Source organism: Crotalus tigris, unplaced genomic scaffold (assembly GCF_016545835.1).
Source record: "Crotalus tigris isolate CLP2741 ecotype Arizona unplaced genomic scaffold, ASM1654583v1 scf7180000019583.1695794, whole genome shotgun sequence".
NCBI lineage: Eukaryota > Metazoa > Chordata > Lepidosauria > Squamata > Viperidae > Crotalus > Crotalus tigris.
Genome location: NW_024097605.1, coordinates 1,290,610 through 1,309,501, shown reverse-complemented (window position 1 = coordinate 1,309,501; position 18,892 = coordinate 1,290,610). Strand labels below are relative to the sequence as shown.

The following is an 18,892-nucleotide window of genomic DNA, read 5'->3' as shown; positions in this document are numbered from 1 at the left end:
CAGTGAATCCTTCCTTCTCATTTGATGGCCAAAGTACTTGAGTTTCAACTTCAGGATCTGGCCTTCTAAAGAGCAGTCGGGGTTGATCTCTTCTAGGACTGACTTTATCCCAATACTAAACTATTTTGGTCTACAACTGTAATAGATTGATTGACTGATTAAATGTATATGCTGCCATCTCACTCTGCAGAGACTCTTGCATTTAAGACAGGATGCATCATCTGGCAATATGATAATACTTGCAACTTTTTTGTTGGATTTCGGCAAAAAATGCCATTTGGAAGAATGGATTTGCTTAATGACTATCAATTTGTTTAATAACCACATGATTCATTTTACAATTGGGGTCATTCATTTTATGACTATTGTAAAAATGGTTGTAAAATCTAGTTTAGTCACAGGATGCCTCGACTTACAACTGCAACAACTTACAACTGAACGTTTGAGCTCCATTGTGGCTATAAGTCGAGGACTACCTGTAATATAAAACATAGCTATGTCTATTTGTGTAGCTCTATGTCAGACAACTTGCATAGATATTCAGAAAAAAGTTATATAGAAAACTAGCATGACTGTTACATAAAAATTATTAAGTTGTAAGCCGCTCAATTTTGCCTCACACTACGAAATGAGCAGCATATATATTTCATAAATAAATAAATTTGATAAAATAATTTCATGTCATTTGAACGTAAAATACCTACCATGTTTACCCAAAAGTAAGTCCTACCCTGAAAATAAGCCCTAGTTTGGGGGTGAGGTGCATGCCTAAAAATCAAGCTATGGTAGGGGTAGTGGGGTGGAGCTGCCCCATGCACCCCGTACCAGCTTACCTTACCCGTAGGACCACCGCAAGCAGGCCTCCCTACGCGCCAACACTTGTACTGCGTGGCTCATTGAGCCATTGCTTTGGGCCATTGCCACCAGTTGCAGCAGGACGCCGTGTGGCACTTTGGGCCATTGCTGCTCCTCACAGGCCATGTGGTGCTTCAGGCCACTGCCACCGGTCGCAGCAGAAGACTGCGCAGTGCTTCGGGTTGTTTGCAAGAGGCCACATGGTGCTTCACGCCATTACCGCTAGTCATAGCAGGACGCCATGTGGTGCTTTGGACCATTGCTGTCAGTCGTGGCAGGACGCTGGGCAGTGCTTTGGGCTGTTGCTGCCAGTTATAGCAGGATGGTGCTGTGCGGCATCCTGCAAACAGCCTGAAATGCCACTCAGAGCCTTGCCCCGATTAGCGGCAATGGCCCAAGCGCCGTGCAGCGTCCTACCACAATCGGCGGCAATGGCCTCCTGCAAATGGCCCGAAGCACCATGCGGTGTCCTGCCACAACTGGTAGCACAGTTGTGAACCACCTTGTGGCGTCCAGCCGCATCCGGCCACAAATAGTGGCAAGTCAATCAGCGACGTGACAGGTGTCGGGGCATAGGAGACCTGGCTGTGGCAGTCCTAAGGTAAGACATCCCCCGAAAATAAGATCTAGTGCCACTTTTTGAGGCAAAAAAAATATATAAAACCGGGTCTTATTTTCGGGAAAACATGGTATGATGCAGCTCCTTCTATAGATCAGGCATATAACTCATTTTACACTTTATACTATGAACTAGCTCAAATGTTATTTAATAATTCAGCACATTTTTAAGTTACCACAAAGATGTTTATTTCAAAGTTATCAAAACATGGAAAAGGGAGTCATCTATGACATTATGATGTATGCATATTAAGAAAATTAAAGCCCCTAATGGCATGGCCATGTTATCTATGGGACTGCCTCTTCCTAAATACTGGAATAGGAGTAAAGTTGGAGCCTGGGGATTGTATTGAGTGTACTGGACAGTGTTGGTGGGTCGGCCTCCAATTTTACCATCTTTTGTTTTAGTTAATGGCAATATCCTACTAGAAGTGTGGCAGATAAGATGATCAATCATGTAAGTATTTTAAATTAAATAAACAAATAAGCAAACCAAACAAATAAAATACAGTTACCCTTGATCACTTCTAATTGCTCCCATAACTCCAAGCACCAAGGGCCATCCAGGCCCTAAACTGTCCCCTTGGCTTTGCAAAATCTGTAAAACACATTCCAACTGCTTGAGTCTAATATCAGGATGACTGATATTTGACAGCTCTTTCAGTGGGTTTAGTAACAACAGCTGAAGCCTCTGGAAAAGAAGAAATAAAAATATTATTCAAAGTAACAAAATAACTAGAAATGGTAAGATAGTTACTATTATCAGTTGCAAACATCTTCTGTTGCTTACTAACATAAAATTAGAAACAACATAAAATAATGCTTCAATTGTCTCATGAGTGATCAACACCAAATTCTCTACCATCATAATTTTGTGATTAATCTCCTGCCATGCTTGGAAACACTAGCACAGGGGTGTCAAACTGGTGACCCATGGGCCGGATGCGTCACGCATAGGCCAGGCCTACCACAAAGGCAAAAAAAGTCCCGATACATCACGTGACACGATCGAGTTTGACAACTGCGCACTAGTAGATATAAACAAATGTGACTAAATCACTTCTAAGTGTAGGGAAGATGCTTTCCTCTGGGACTGAAAACGAACAAGTGGGGAAAAGTTATTTACCATACTGACTAGACTGATCTACACCCAACCTTTTTCACTATTCTATAACTGTCATATAAATAGCAATGAGCTGACTTCATACCTCTAAATTATGGAGACTATAATTTATAGCTTTAAGACATTTAACCTCCTCTCATGTAATATTAACATATACGGCTACATCTTCGAACATATCTGGTAGCAATATAATCACTAGTAAATTGATGCCATGATAATAAATTGTACATGCCAGTGATGGTGAACTTTTTAGAGACCGAATGCCCAAAAACTGCCCCCGCCCCTGCTCCACCCCCTGCCCCGCCCCTGCTCCACCCCCCCGCAGGATCATTCACTGCCTCCAGGGCCCGCCACAGATTGCCCAGGCAACCCAGCAGCGCTATGGCGGTCACACCCATGCCCTGCAGCATCAACTGTGAGGGCAGAGTCTATGCTGCCTGGCTGCCATGTCCTTGGCTCCGCTGCTCCGTGTGGGCCACGCTCAGGGGCAACTCTCCTTCATGGGGGCTGCTGGAGAGGAGGGGGTCGTGGGAGGAAGCAAGGATAGGGCAATGGCATGTATGCCCACAGAGAGGGCTCCGAGTGCCGCCTCTGGCACTCATGCCATAGGTTCGCCACCACTGGTATATGCCATAACTTGCTCTGGGCTGCAATCCTTTGTCAACTAAATGAGATTTTCTTTGGAAAAGACATTTACAGGGAGGAAAACAATTATTTGATCCTCTGCTGATTTTGTACATTTGCCCACTGACAAAGAAATGATCAGTCTATAATTGTAATGGTTAGTTTATTATAACAGTGAGAGACAGAATAGCAATAAAAAAATCCGAAAAACACATTTCAAAAAGCTGTAAACTGATTTGCATTTTAATAAGTGAAATAAGTATTTGGTCCCCTATCAATCAGCAAGATTTCTGGCTCCCAGGTATCTTTTATACAGGTAATGAGCTGAGATTAGGAGCACTTTCTTAAAGGGAGTGCTCCTAATCTCATTTTGTTACCTGTATAAAAGACACCTGTCCACAGAAGCAATTAATCAATCAGATTCCAAACTCTCCAGCATGGTCAAGACCAAAGAGCTGTCCAAGGATGTCAGGGACAAGATTGTAGACCTACACAAGGCTGAAATGGGCTAAACACTATCGCCAAGCAGCTTGATGAGAAGGTGACAACAGTTGGTGCGATTATTCGCAAATGGAAGAAACACAAAATAACTGTCAATCTCCCTCGGTCTGGGGCTCCATGCAAGATCTCACCTTGTGGAGTTTCAATGATCATGAGAATGGTGAGGAATCAACCCAGAACTACACGGGAGGATCTTGTCAATGATCTCAAGGCAGCTGGGACCATAGTCACCAAGAAAACAATTGGTAACACACTATGCTGTGAATGACTGAAATCCTGCAACGCCCACAAGATCCCTCTGCCCTAACCCAACCCTACCATTAAAATTATAGACTAATCATTTCTTTGTCACTGGGCAAACGTATAAAATCAGCAGGGGATCAAATAATTTTTTCCCTCACTGTACAGGGCTATTTATCAGTGCACCATTATTCAGTCCAATAAACAGATAATTTCCTATAAAACCTATTGATTAGCAGAACAACATTATAATCAAATAACATGGCATTGAAATTCTAGTTCTACTCTATAACTAAATTTGAATACGATTATAGAAAACAATTTATGCTTCTTACTCTATATCATTATCAATTAAGCTACTGATTATTTTCTAGCATGCTAATTTACCTGGTTCTGAGAGAGTGAAGGGTCATGGTTAAATGTCAATCCCGCTTTGATGAGAGAAGTTAAAGCTTCTGCTCCCCATTCCCTCATTCTTGAGTTTGGATGTTGGCAGACCTACAGTCAAAATGCACATTAATAAATATTCACCACTCTATATTGCTTTTTAGTCTATAAAATCATTGAAAGAATACTAATGTCTATATTGAAAATTATAAACCACTCTGTTTATATATAATCATAGCAGCTGTTACATTACTAGCAAACAAAATGCTTCATATTTCTTATTTTCAAAAACTACATTAAGAGCATATTTATCAGTGGAGTAATAATACCTTTACATGTTTCATATTTTACTATATTCTCTACCCAATTCTGATGACTTGCATGGTTGTAGATTTATGTATTGTGCCATCCTACCTTATACAATGTTCATTCTGCTTATATTAAAATTCATCTCTTTGAAATCAGTTTGGTTTTATCTATTATTTTCCAACATCAGAATGTGATAATTCTACATTAGAAAAAGATCAGATAGTAAATAAGTAAGACATACTTGCAAGGCATGCTTACCTTCTGAATTAAAAAAAAAATTAGGAAGCAATAAAGGAAAAGAGAAAAAAAATGAAAAATATGAAACTAAGGCAACTCAAGCAATAAATATTAGATGACAAAACTAAGTTTTCAATCATTCTAGTTGTGATACATATTTCCAGAAGTAATATACAGTAATGGTTGAAATGTCAGCCTTGTCCAGAAACATATGAATTGAAATATTGATTCAGTCACGTTGCAATGAACTGTCATAGCTGCCAAGTCTAACCTATTTCCCAGATTTGTTCAAAAAAGAAACTGGGGAAGATAATATCATTTATTATCAGGCTACAAATATTAAACAACAATATAATATTTTGGTGTAGCTTTGTAGTTTAAGATATGGAACTGAACTATTTTTAAAAACTGAATTCTATTACTCCCCCGCTTCCTGAGCTTGTCAGCCTAGAAGTAAATCATTTTAATGATATATCAATGCAATAAAACGTAATTTTTCTATTAATTTTGTGAAGAGAAAAATGCATAGTAGAAATGAAAAAAACTGACAATGAGCTGTGAACATCTATATATTTCAGTGTTATAAATTTTATTACTGCTACCGGTATTATATCTCATAATTGGCAATGTTGTCTTGAACTGAAATTTAGCAACATTAAAGGGCTACCTGGATTTCCGTGTCTGCTAAGCAGAATAACTACATTTCTGGTCAATATGAATTTGTAGATTTTCAAACATTAATATCTAATATTGTATGTGCAGCACCCCAAATCCTGGTAATTTTTCTAGCTACAGAACGTTTGGGGCTCTGTAAATCCTTTCAAAGATGTGTATTATAATAAGCAGAAAGAAATGCAAAGTAGCATTCTTTGTAGCAATTAAACAGTTGCACATTTTCCCAGGGCAACATAGCTCCTTTTAGAATTTAGTTTTGGATGTATCTGCAGGAATATATATTATCATACATAAGCACTTTTCTTTGGTAGGAAAAAAAAGCATACCTGTTTTGAAAGACTAGTACTCCTTAAGCATATTTATTAAAAACATAAAGTTTCTAATATAAAATTTCTAATATATAGCAAAACAATTCAGCTTTAGCATTTTTTATGAGGTAAGAAGCATAAACAGCACATGTACACAAATATCACATACTTAAAAGCCTTTTGTAGGTAGCTAAAAACATTATATTGTATATAATCCAAGAATACCAGTTCTGCTTTTCAGCTAAAGCAGAATTATAATTTTAATTTGCAATATAATATTTTGGGCAACATTATCCTGATTTAAATTATGTAAAAATAATAACAGCACAACAGATAATCATGTTACTTTTTACCATATAGTTGTAAAATTTCTGGCCCATTAAGTGTTTTATTGGGGAAGGATTTGGGATTATCAATAAAGGCACATATTAACAGGCTATTTAATATACCAAAATTAAAAAACCACTGGCTAGTATTTGGATGGGAGATGTCAAAAAATCCCAAGATTTTAACATAGATTAGAAAGTTAGGGGGAAAAAAACATTTTGTTTTGTTCCTTATTAAAGAAAAAGAAAAAAATATTGTTCCATACCGCTACCAGAAAACCTACAATGGATACATCCATTAGTCCATTTAATCAGCAGAAGTTGGTCTTGGGTCAAGAAATCCTTATTGTTTTATATTCTAGTACACAATTGTGTGGTTTATTTATTTACAAGTTATGACTATATATGAAAAGGTGATTCTCTGAGACAATTATGATGGTCATGTGGGAAAAATGTGACTTTCTTCTCATCCAATCCACACAGGTACAGAATTCACACAGTACACATTAAGCAGGGAGTTGGATTCAATAGCCTAATTAGACCTATTAGTTCCATGACTCTACACTTAATAAGGAACAAAACAGAATAAAAACAGGAAAGCAACTAATATTAGACATTACTTGCTTTTTATTTTATGCCAAGTCTTAATTAAAGGGAGAAAAATACTACGATTTTTCAAACATAAACACTGATAGAAGATTATAAAATGATTCGTTACCTCTAAAAGATGACCAGTCAGTGCTCTCCACAGAATTTCAATCCTATGCATGTTAACCAGTCCTGTTTCTAACAATTTAGCAACAGCAAATAATGATGGTTCCTAAATGCAAATAGTATTTAAAATGATTTAATTCACTAGCTCATACATTAAGTTATTATACTGAAGAACAGTGATGTAAAGTGTTCTCTTCAAGGTTTGTTGCTATAGCAGTTTAAATTTTAGTTGTGAATACCCAATATGATAAAATTCATACATCAACTTTCCATATGAAGTTCAAATATAAATTTGTTAGAGTACAAAAGCTAGTTCTATTTCACATATACTTTTAAAGTACCTACTTTAAAGTACCTACATGGGAGATCAATTCATTTGCTTTTTAGTTTTAAAATCCCCTCATGATGAGAGTGTTCTTATTAAATGACCTATACCTATACAATTCAAAGGCAGTATATATATTTTTTATTTATACCCCTAGCTTACAGAATCCATTTGGTGCCTTTAATGAAATGTTAACTTTATAGGGTCTTCTTTTTATGTATGTATGTACTATATACATTTACTTATGCATGCATTAATAGTGTGCTGCATTTTTAGATTCTGTGACTTGCTATTGGACCATAAGCATATCACTGGTCTACAAATTTTGGGAAATTATCGACCTCTGAAATAAAATGTGTTAATTCCTATATATTTTGATTAGGTGAATTAGAAAACAAGTGGTAAAGGTGCTGGTTGGCTAAAGTTTTCAAGATATTTCACAATAAAGATTTATACATAGGCAAGTATATTTGCCTACAAGGGAGGAAGGTGTCTAATGATCATGATTACCTTCTTGACAAAGTACGGTAGCACAATGAAAATGGTATCACATGGAAGTGTATAAATTTATCTTCACTTTGAGACTAAAGATTATTACCTAACTGTAATATATTGTTCTTTAATTGCAAGGCACATTTGTCTTGGTCAGATCTACGCATCATATATTTATATCTGGTGGCAGGTGTCATTGCCTAATATTTCCAAGGAAGAGTTATGTGATATTTTCCTTCAGAAGCCAAGATGCCTTGAAACTGTAAACAATGCAGATATCTTCTGCTACAGTTGTGGTGAGGTTACATTTGCATCTCAAAAGTGCAGTACGATGGCAGTTGTAAAAAAAAAGGCATACCAGCTATATTTTGGATGCAAAATAGGGGATCAGGACAAGAGTTGGGCCCCACTCTTGCATTGCATGTGAACTTATCTGCATCATTGGTTAAACAAGAAAGAAAAGTCTATGCCTTTCATAGTCCCAAAGGTGTGGAGGGAACTCACCATAGTAGTGACTGCTATTTTTGCATGGTTCCCCCAAATTGCAAAAGACTTCTCAAGAAAGAAGAAGTGGACCATGGAATATCCAAACATTCCATTCATGCATCTAATTTCACAGAGTGAACTAAATGACATGGTCAGGGATTTGGAATTGCCTAAGAGCAAGGCCGAGCTACTGGGCTCCAGATTACAACAGTAGAACTCTTGCAGAGTGAAAAAGCATGAAAACGTTACATGAAAAACCAATAAATGAATGGAAGGTTATGTTATTGGTATCAATAAAAAGATAAATTTATAATGATTGGTGTCGCACCATTCTCATTGCTATATCACATTTTGTAGAAAAGTTATGGAGCATAATCACACATCCCCCTCGTAATTTTGAATTATTTTGACCTGAAGCTGTATCGTGGAAACTGGGGCCAATTAATATTCAGGACTTAATTTTCCTTTATTAGCGACCCAATTCTGGTAAAATATAGCTACTTTCATTTCCAAAGTTTTCTCCTTGTAGACCAGTGATATTTTTGGAATTCACTGATCAAAACTTAGTTTAATAAATTAAGTTTTGCACAAAATTTTCCCTGTGCTCTTTACTTCTTCATTTTTTGCCCCAAATACTATGATTACAAATTGTGTAACAAGCTAGGATCAATTTCAAGCTTTAATTTAACATATTAGCTTTTCCCATCTGGTTAACAATTGCTTCTATATTTGAACTAAATACATAATTATGAACTATTATATTTAATTAAAGAATACCAAGAAAGGAGTTGACTACATGGGCAAAAGAGTAAAATGGGTATGTAAATTCACTAATATGTAATGTTACATAAAATCTGTTTTATTGCTGATGCATGCTGAATAATTGAGAAAGCCAAAGTCACTACGTGCTTCATAGAAAAGCCACTGATCTTGTTGATCATGTCAAGCTGTGGAATGTGCTTAGAAAAATGAGAATTCCAGAAAACTGCTTTGTTGTCATGCAAAACCTATATACAAGACAAGCCATAGTACAGACTGAACATGAACATGGTGAAATTGACTGTCTTCAGCTTTGCAAACTACTGAGACAAGTTTATATATGCTCCACTTTTATATTTAAACCATTTGCTGAATATATATTAAGTGAGGATAGATTTGAAGAAATTGAGTGTGGTTTAAAAACTAAAGGAAGAAACATTACAGTTGTGGGTTCTGTCTACAAAGGAGTTACATCTTCTTTGCAATGGGCCTTTTCTGCCATGGAACTTTCTCTGTGCAACGTCATCCCCTCCCTGCAATGAGATTTACCACTTTCATTCCATCCTTCCAGAAATCCTACAAAATTTGGCAGTGTCAACAAGCCCGGGGGACTCAAGGGAATGGTGGCTTCATATCTTCATGTCTAATCTTTTTGCTTAGCCTTTTTTAATGTTTTTAATGGCATTCTATTTTAGCATTGCTATTTTATGGTTTATTGTATGCCATCCAGAGTCACATTCTGTGAGATGAAAGGCCATATAAATAAGATTTATGAATATATAATACATAAATATAACCTGGGCTATGCTGATGGCCCTACTCTAATAGCCAAAAATGTATAGAAACAAGCTGTGAAATAAATTCTCCTATTTTGAACACATTATGCAAAGACGTAGCTCTCTAGAGAAGGCTATAATTCTGGGAATGAGAAAAGAGATGAGGATAACCAGCAACAAGATGAAAGGACTCAGTGGGGATGGTTGCACTGTTCAAAAACCTGAAGGACCAGATTAGGGACAGGTCATCACAGAGAAAATCTATGTGATTGATAAGAGTCAACAATATTTGATGACACACAATTAATAGCAAATCTGATGTTTGGGCTTTATAGCCATATGGGATATGGACCATAAGGGATAATTTATATAAATCATGTTTATATAATTCATATTCATGTAATTCATATGTAAACTTAACTGGATTAATCTGGTTGATTTATATAAGAAACATAAACATATCATACCTTATTATTTCCATAGGCCATATCCATGGCTTCCAGAGACAATGAACAAAGTGCATTTATTAAATGATGTAATGAAACATCATCCAGATATCTGTGGGGAAGGAGTGAAGGAGAGAGATCAAGTATTAAAACTATTTCAAAATGAATAAGAAAAAAGAATCCCAAAGGAGGCTGTATGCAATAAAGAAAAGTGGTTAAATGATAAAAAAGATAGATATAATTGTTAGAGATGGAACTTTACAACTGTGTATTTAAAATTTTGTTTGCAAAGTCATTTTCTTACTGTGAACTTTCAAAAAGTCTGGAAAGAATGTTGGAGATAACTGGCAAATCAGTCATAACAGCCGTAGTTAGAACCTAAAAGAAATAATTGCAAACTTTGATAAATGTATAGTAAAAACATATATTATCACTATCCTATTCAATAAAGTAATATATATCTTACTGTGCTTGGTCCTTCTACAGCTCTTCCAGGCTTTAAAGCACCTCCAATGCTTGGTTTCAAACCAAGAATCCATACAAGATGCTAAAATGCAAAGAAACACTTTAAAATTTGAAATATCTTTGTAAAATATTTATTTTAAGAATGTAAGTGTTTTTCTGTGACAAAGTGTGTGAAGTTCATATCACAATTTAAAAGCTTATACAAAATAGCAAAAGATCATTATAGCCCTGTATAACCATTCCATCCATGCTGTTGATTAGACCATGTGGTTACATGTATGGTATGATGAGCATATTTGGATATACGAAGTCAAGATGACTGTCATATAACAGTAACAGTCTGGCAAATTGAATAGACCTGATTTTTAGCATAGGAGAAATTTCATTGCTCAACCACTGAAAATGATACATCCATTTTTATGAAAAGTTTTAAAAAGGTATAAATCAAAGCAAAGTCTCTTAAAATTCACCTGGAGTGTAGCTAAGACAAGTTGCCATGATGTACCAAGGACAGCTCCATGACAATGAGCCAAGCTAAGTAATGTCCTCATGCACTGTATATTCTTAGATGTAAGCTAAAAGAAAAATTTTAAACAGTCAGCATTTTACAGATGTAAGCTAAAAGTTTTATAAGTGCAAAACTGTTTCAACAATATTAATGAAAAATATAATCATTTAAAAAAACACTACACAATTTATTCTTAGATTTTTCTCTAACTTATGATTGTGGCTAAGTGATATTTTACACTGGATTTCAGTGACAACATCTGACATAATCCTTAAATCATTATGGCAGAGAGCCTTTTAATTTGATAAAATATTTTTTAAACAAGTTTTATTAATTTTCCATTTTTATAAGACTTCAGGTGTTTAAGGAAGCAACATGGTGGTTGGGTAATACATGGTCCAGTAACACGCTTATCCATACATATATCAGTTTACATCAGTGGTTCTCAACCCTTCTAATGCCGTGACCCCATAATACAGTTCCCCATGTTGTGGTGACCCCCAAGTGGGTGTGGCCACCAATAAGAGGGAGTAGGACAGCTAGGAAAAAGGGGAAAAAATGGCGGACTGCGTTGTTTGGCGACCCCCGTGAAACATCATTCGACCCCAAATGGGGTCCCGACCCACAAGTTGAGAACCACTGGTTTACATCATCAAAAATTTCCTCTCTGTTTTCCTTAGTTATTATACCAAATTCAAATTAATAAATTGCTAGTTATAACTCAATCATTTAAAACATTTATAAACAACTTTTAAATTATATGTCTTCAGATCCTGTTTTTGACTTTTGTCTGGTTTCAATTACAATATTTCAGTTGGCTTAGTGTCCAATAATGTTTACGTTTTGGATAACCCATGGTTCCCTTAGTTCATGCAAAATAATATCATGTCTAAAATACACTTATTTATTATTTATTCCAGTAGATTCTTAGTTTATTTCACAGTCATAGTCTAATTCTCATTCTAATATCATCACTTACTCATAAAATAACCTTTATCCTCTAAATCCATCTTCCATTTGTAATTCAAAATAATTATTTGAATAACTAATTTATTTCCTTTATAAATATAAATCCTAAATGTTAAATCAAATAACATCTTTTAAAATCTCCTTATCTCATTACGTAGAATTTAAAGCTCTTCCATTAAATAACCATTTTAAATCTAACTCTGGCCTTCCTTTTGTGCCAAGACGGCTTCCATAAAAAAGCTTTTAGATCCTCAAGTGGCTCTCCCTTCATTCCTGCATTTATCATTTGAATCAGGGGAGACCATCCAATCATCAGCCTATCAAGGAAGCCAGTCCCTTCACAATAATTGAATTGTTGGCCAAATGGTTTAGGTCTCCATATTTGAGTTAATGCATTTATCATGCATTCAAGCTGGTCTTCTTCTTCTGGTTTCGGCTGGTTTAGATAAAAGATCATGTTGTTTTTGGATCATCTGGGTTGTCTAGAATCTCAGTATATTGTGTATGTAAGTCCTCTGCATGTTCCATCTTAGCACTGCTTTGCTGAGTTTCTGTTGTTGTTGTAGTTATAAAGTCTTTAAGTGAAGTCAAAGTTTGGGTGTCGGAGTTCTGAGTAGATTGTAGCTGGCATTCTTTAAAATCCACTTTATTATTAGTTCCTTCTTCTATTGCTTTTTGGGATGTAGATTCATCTGATGAGGTTGAAGCTGCGTTTTGTAGCTTTAAAGTGGCATGTAAGTCTTTCATTTTAGAATTCACTAGCTCAGTGGCCTCTAGGATTTTTTGAGTATAAGTTTGACATTAAGTTGTGGGTGGTGTTCCTCCATTTCTGTAGTGTTTACTTCCGGTTCTGGTTTGCGGTGCTGGTGGACATGCGGTGAGATCACTCTCCCCGCCGTCTGGTTTTCCTTCTTCAGAAGACCCTGGAAAGGGTCGAAAATTGACCTGAAGGGGTGACCACTGTTGGGGAGGGCTTTGCCAGATCGCAGAGGGGCGGCAGCCTCTCCGTTTGATCATGGCAACTCCTCAGGACCAAAGAAGAAAAGAGCAGCCATTAACATGGCCACTCACCTAGTTGTACCAGCCGAAAGCCTAAAGCACTAATAAGCCTGATGAAGCAACTGGAGGAGTTGGGTGCGACCTTACCTTTCCTTCTTTCTTTCCCAACTACTTTCCTGTAAAAAGCCTTAAAACACCCTTTCTCCCAGTTTAATTCCACGGCTTCTGCTTACCCCGGGAACACAAAGTCAAGAAACAAACAAACAAACAAAAAACAACAACAATAAAATCAAATGACCACATATCTGGACTTGTAATATCTGGATACATGGGCTCCCTAAAAGCTCTGTACTTCTATAAAAACTTATTGTTTGATTTTTTTGCTAAGCTGAAAAAAAAGACGGGGGGGGGGGGGAATATTCTTTTTTTTCCCTCTCTTGAACCGGATAAAAGTTGCATTCTGTATATCACTGGGGACATCTTGTGGTGAAATTTGGTACAGCAAGTGAAAAAAAATAATAATCTTTTTCTGAGTGAGAGACTCCTGAGACTAAAACTTGTCCTTGACAGCAACAAAAGATAAGAACTTGAAACAGCTGGGTGGAGAAAATATCCCTTTACAGTGGAGGTGGATAATTATTGACTTCTATTAAAAATAGCCTCCACTAAAGGACCATAATTTGATAAAATATTGATCAAATATTCAGACATTTTACTTTACAAAACAAGTAATTAGTACAAGCTGGTACAAGTAAAAGTGAAGCAGAAAAGAGAGAACCCAAATTATACATGCTCCTTTTGATACAACAGTATTTAAAATCTGTTCCACTTGTTTATTGACGCAGACTTTTTCAGCCAACATCTCTGAGAGTGACTGGGTTGCTTGGTGAAGGAACTCTGCCCCGTACAGGGCAAAATCAATTTGGCAGGTAACTCTTCCACTCTCTTTGAGAATGGATCCCAATGGAACTTTTTCAGCCAGACTCCAGAAACCAGAGAGAGTCCCGTCAGCAGGTGGCAACAGTTTGCAACCTTCTTTAATGACTTCCCTTTTGGCTCTCTGAAGAAGCTATCAGGGAAGATTTCAAATGACGATCACATGATCATGGGGCATTGGCAAACTATTGTAAGTAAGAATGAGTTACCAAGAAACAGATTGCAATCATGTGACCGTGGGGGCACTGCAATGGCTTTGGGCATAGTCATAAATTCCTTCTTTCAACATTGTCATAATTTTGAATGGTTGTTGAATGAACAGTCATCAAGCGAGGACTACCTATAGTGTTCTCCTGCAGTTAGTATTTGAAACATACACAGAACCATTTTTTAAAATTTCATCAGATTCATTCCAGGATAGAACTAATTTATATTTATAACTGACAAGTAGCAACAATAACTAGAAAAAAACTCACTGTGCACTGTTAATTCAAGTTCATTAATATTATCCTTTTAGTAGTTTTTTAAAATAATAAAAATTAAGTAATGAATAACCATACCCTTTGTCAATTTACTGCAAGGTGATATATAAATAAAGCTCGAGGATCACACTAGATCAGATATTCAGACCATAAATCCACAGCTGTCAGAGATGACAGAAAATGAAACATGAAAAGATGTAGACATAGCTCATGCATCATAGGAACAAAGCAGAAGCCATCAAGATGGAATAATAAAGTACAATATTAAATCTTTATCAGGTAAAGGTGTTGTTGTAGAAAAATAAAAGTAAATGGAACCCCATATCTGATAGCTGATAGGATACTGATATAAAGAGAGCAGACACGGTAACCTAATTCACGAGGAATAGGTACTGTAAAGCTATTGTGAAATTTTTATAAAGAATCCCTCTGTCAAGATAAGATTCCTCCTAAAGGCAAGAAAAAGTAAAAAGTAAAAAGCCAATGAGTTATCCTTAAAGAATTCTTAAAAGTATACTGAGAAACATTTTTTTATGGAAAAGAATGTAAAATACTATGAACTTCATTTCAATTATTTACAAGGCTGCTCACCATATATGAGATGGATAAGAATTGCTTATCCGTTTTTAAGGGCTTCCTGTTTTTATCAGGGCAGGGATGAGCCAAATCAATAACCCAAGGAAAGCACCAAGACCTGCAGAGTGCCTCCTTAGTTCTCATTCAAAATGATGGCTGGCAGGATACCTGGGTGAGTAGGTGGGTTCCCACTTCTCTGCATGCGGGGAACAGGCAGGAAAGGAAGGGAGAAGAGCTGGTGCAAATTTTGCTTCTGCTGGATGGTTGTTCCTCTGAGCAGACTAGTGAAAAATGAAAACTAAGAAGGAAATCACCGCCCAGAGCCCTCTCCGAGGGAAATAGGCCGGTAAGAAATATGAAATATAAAATAAATAAAGCTTGCAGAAAAGTGGTAAAGAGGAAGAACAGTTGATAGACACAAAGGAAATCTAAATTTACAAGTCATCATCTAATTTTAAATCATTTCAAAATCAGATTACATTTTACAATAGCCATGCAAGTGAAACTAGAATGGTGCCATGAAGATAGAAGAAAGCTCAGGAAGATTTAGTCCCCAGCTGCAAAGGTGTTCCTTGGCTATTTTACTTTCTCTTACATACAGTGAGGGAAAAAAAATATTTGATCCCCAGCTGACTTTGTACGTTTGCCCACTGACAACGAAATGATCAGTCTATACTTGTAATGCATTTCAAAAAAGTTATAACTTGATTTGCATTTTAATGAGTGAAATAAGTATTTGACCCCTTCGCAAAACATGACTTAGTACATAGTGGCAAAACCCTTGTTGGCAATCACAGAGGTCAGACATTTCTTATAGTTGGCCTCCAGGTTTGCACACATCTCAGGAGGGATTCTGTCCCATTCCTCTTTGCAGATCCTCTCCCAAGTTATTAAGGTTTCGAAGCTGATGTTTGGCAGCTTGAACCTTCAGATTTCCTATGGGATGAAGGCCTGGAGACTGGCCAGGCCACTCCAGGACCTTAATGTACTTTTTCTTGAGCCATATCAATAATGTTGGTTTAAAATATCTTTTCTTAATATCTTAATTGCATTTGCACTTAATATCAATTTGTTCAATTTGTTCAATTAATATCCTGTTTTTCCCGCTTTTAATTTCCCATCTTTCAAAATATCTCTATTGCTTATAATTTCTCATAATAAGTTATATTTGGGTAACCAAAAGCTTCCCTTATTCAAACCTTTTAGCATTTTCATATTTCCCTTCTTATACCAAAATATAATATTCTAGTTATAAATCCTATCTTTCTAGTTATAATAATCTATTTCTAACAATTATCTATTCTCAGCCATGTTCAAACATCTGATTGATAGTATAATATCCCATCTAATGGATCAAAACTTCTATTTTCTTCAATCTTATTCTAGCTTTCTTCATTTGCAAACTAACTTTCCAAGTCAATGCATTTGAATCATCAAGTAATTCTTCCTCTATTTTTGTGCATATTGTTTGGAATAAGAAAGACAATTTGATTAAAGTATTTTTGGAAGGACACTCAGCCCATTGATATTTATTAAACAGCCTCCCTCCTCCAATTTCCCACAATTCTCCTAACAGCTCTATCTTTCATTCAATCAGCTCTTTCTTTCTTATTCTCAAGTGTGTTCTGAGATCTTGACAGGTAAGATATCTTTTCCATTTCCATTATTATCGCTACGTCTTCTAATTCTTTGTTTGTCTGAGTCTGTCTATTAGTTCCTTTCTTTAGGTCCTCCATCTTTGGATCTGCTTCCTCTGATTTTCCTTCTATTTTCTGAGTTGCTAGTTCCTTCTTTGTAGTCATTTTCTGAGTTTGTGGATTTAGATTAAAGAATTGTTCTTTTATCTCCTTTGTGTTATTTTTCGTCTCATCATGAGCTAAGGCAATTGTCTCTTGTATTGATTTTAACATAGAAAGAATTTCTTTCTGAAATTCATCAACATTTTCTTGTTGGTATGTCATGCTAGGGACTTTGGGGACAGGTGTTAGGGATGGTTTTTTACCATTTGAAGCTATGCATAGAACATCCATTTTATTTTTGTATGTAGTCTTTATAGTCCAATCTATTTAGGGATTGAAAAAGTTTCAGTCAATTGTCATTTGAACTCCTAATTATCCAGCTGGCCTATCAGTCTGTCCTTAAGTCTCCCCTCAGCAAATATAAGTAAAGTTCAAATTTTTCAAATTTTTCTGCCCAATGAAAAACACATTCTTTCTGTCCAGAGAGAGAACAATTAAAAATTATTCACCAATCAAAGGTTTATAGTCCAAAGTATTCCATCATTTTAATCAATAATGCATGTTTCTTCTATAGGGAAATAGCTCCATGACACAGCTCTAAAAGTCAGTTAGTATTTATATTCAAAGTTCGGGCAGGGCAGTTTCAAAATAGTTTATTGTCTCTGCCACACAGACAAGCAGCCCAAGAGGTTTCCCCCACCCCTTGTCCCAGCTCCAGTCTTCAAAAGTGAAAGTTTCTGAAAACAGCCCCGTCCATTGTCCTGTCCCCTTAGCAGAGCGTAATGTTTCCCAAAGCATAATGTTTCCACTTCCATGTTTGACGGTGGGGATTGTGTGGTGAGTTGAGCTGATGCCGAAGAGCTCAATTTTGGTCTCATCTGATCACAACACTTTCACCCAGGTCACCTCTGAATCATTCAGATGTTCATTGGCAAACGTCAGATGGGCCTGTACATGTGCTTTCTTGAGCAGGGGGATATTGTGGGTATTGCAGGATTTCAGTCCTTCACAGCGTAATGTGTTACCAATTGTTTTCTTGGTGACTATGGTCCCAGCTGCCTTGAGATCACTGACAAGATCCTCCTGTGTAGTTCTGGACTGATTCCTCACTGTTCTCATGATCACTGAAACTCCACAAAGTGAGATCTTGCATGGAGCCCCAGACCAAGGGAGATTGACAGTTATTTTGTCTTTCTTTCATTTGCAAATAATTGCACCATTGTCATCTTCTCATCAAGCTGCTTAGCGATAGTCTTGTAGCCCATTTCAGCCTTAAGCAGGTCTACAATCTTATCCCTGACATCCTTGGACAGCTCTTTGATCTTGGCCATGGTGGAGAGTTTGGAATCTAATTGATTGATTGCTTCTGTGGACAGGTGTCTTTTATACAGTAACAAGCTTATATTAGGAACACTTCCTTTAAGATAGTGCTCCTAATCTCTGCTCATTAGCTGTATAAAGACACCTGGGAGCCAGAAATCTTGCTGATAGGGGACCAAATACTTATTTCACTCATTAAAATGCAAATTAATTTATAACTTTTTTGAAATGCCTTTTTCTGGATTTTTTTTTTTTTTTTTTTTTTTTTTTTTTTTTTATTCTGAATCTCACTGTTAAAATGAACCTACCCTTAAAATTATAGAATGATCATTTTTTTGTCAGTGGGCAAATGTACAAAATCAGCAGGGATCAAATAATTTTTCCTTCACTGTAGGTAAGTAGGTGTCATTCAAGCAAAAGCTGTAAATAATAAATCTGAAAATAACTGCAGGTTACTTTAGCAATGAACATACTTCTTTTTATAACTAGAATATGGTATGAAAATTGGCTTCATGTAATGTATCAAACCATGATATAATGAATCACAGTTACTGAATAAATCATAATGCCAGCTTGTTAAGATTAAACAGCTTGATGGCTTAATATAATGAATGAATCTAGATCAATATGGTGAACCTATGGCACATGTGCCAGAGACGACACTCAGAGCCCTCTCTGCGGGCACATACGCCATGCC

The 18,892-nt window shown here is 36.3% G+C and overlaps 1 protein-coding gene across 6 annotated transcripts in view; it reads right to left on the bottom strand.

Moving 5' to 3' along the window:
- MON2 (MON2 homolog, regulator of endosome-to-Golgi trafficking) overlaps positions 1-18,892 on the bottom strand; it is a 145,557-nt gene that overhangs the window by 67,401 nt on the left and 59,264 nt on the right. For 4 of the 6 annotated variants that reach the window (XM_039363744.1, XM_039363740.1, XM_039363742.1 and 1 more), the window contains exons 16-23: positions 11,137-11,241; positions 10,668-10,748; positions 10,506-10,579; positions 10,223-10,313; positions 6,922-7,023; positions 4,916-4,918; positions 4,349-4,459; positions 1,989-2,164 (exon numbers count right to left, since the gene is read on the bottom strand). In XM_039363744.1, the coding sequence (XP_039219678.1) occupies positions 1,989-2,164; positions 4,349-4,459; positions 4,916-4,918; positions 6,922-7,023; positions 10,223-10,313; positions 10,506-10,579; positions 10,668-10,748; positions 11,137-11,241 (743 nt within the window). The remainder of the gene's footprint in view (positions 1-1,988; positions 2,165-4,348; positions 4,460-4,915; positions 4,919-6,921; positions 7,024-10,222; positions 10,314-10,505; positions 10,580-10,667; positions 10,749-11,136; positions 11,242-18,892) is intronic. The other 2 variants (XM_039363741.1, XM_039363743.1) reach the window with 1 other exon arrangement.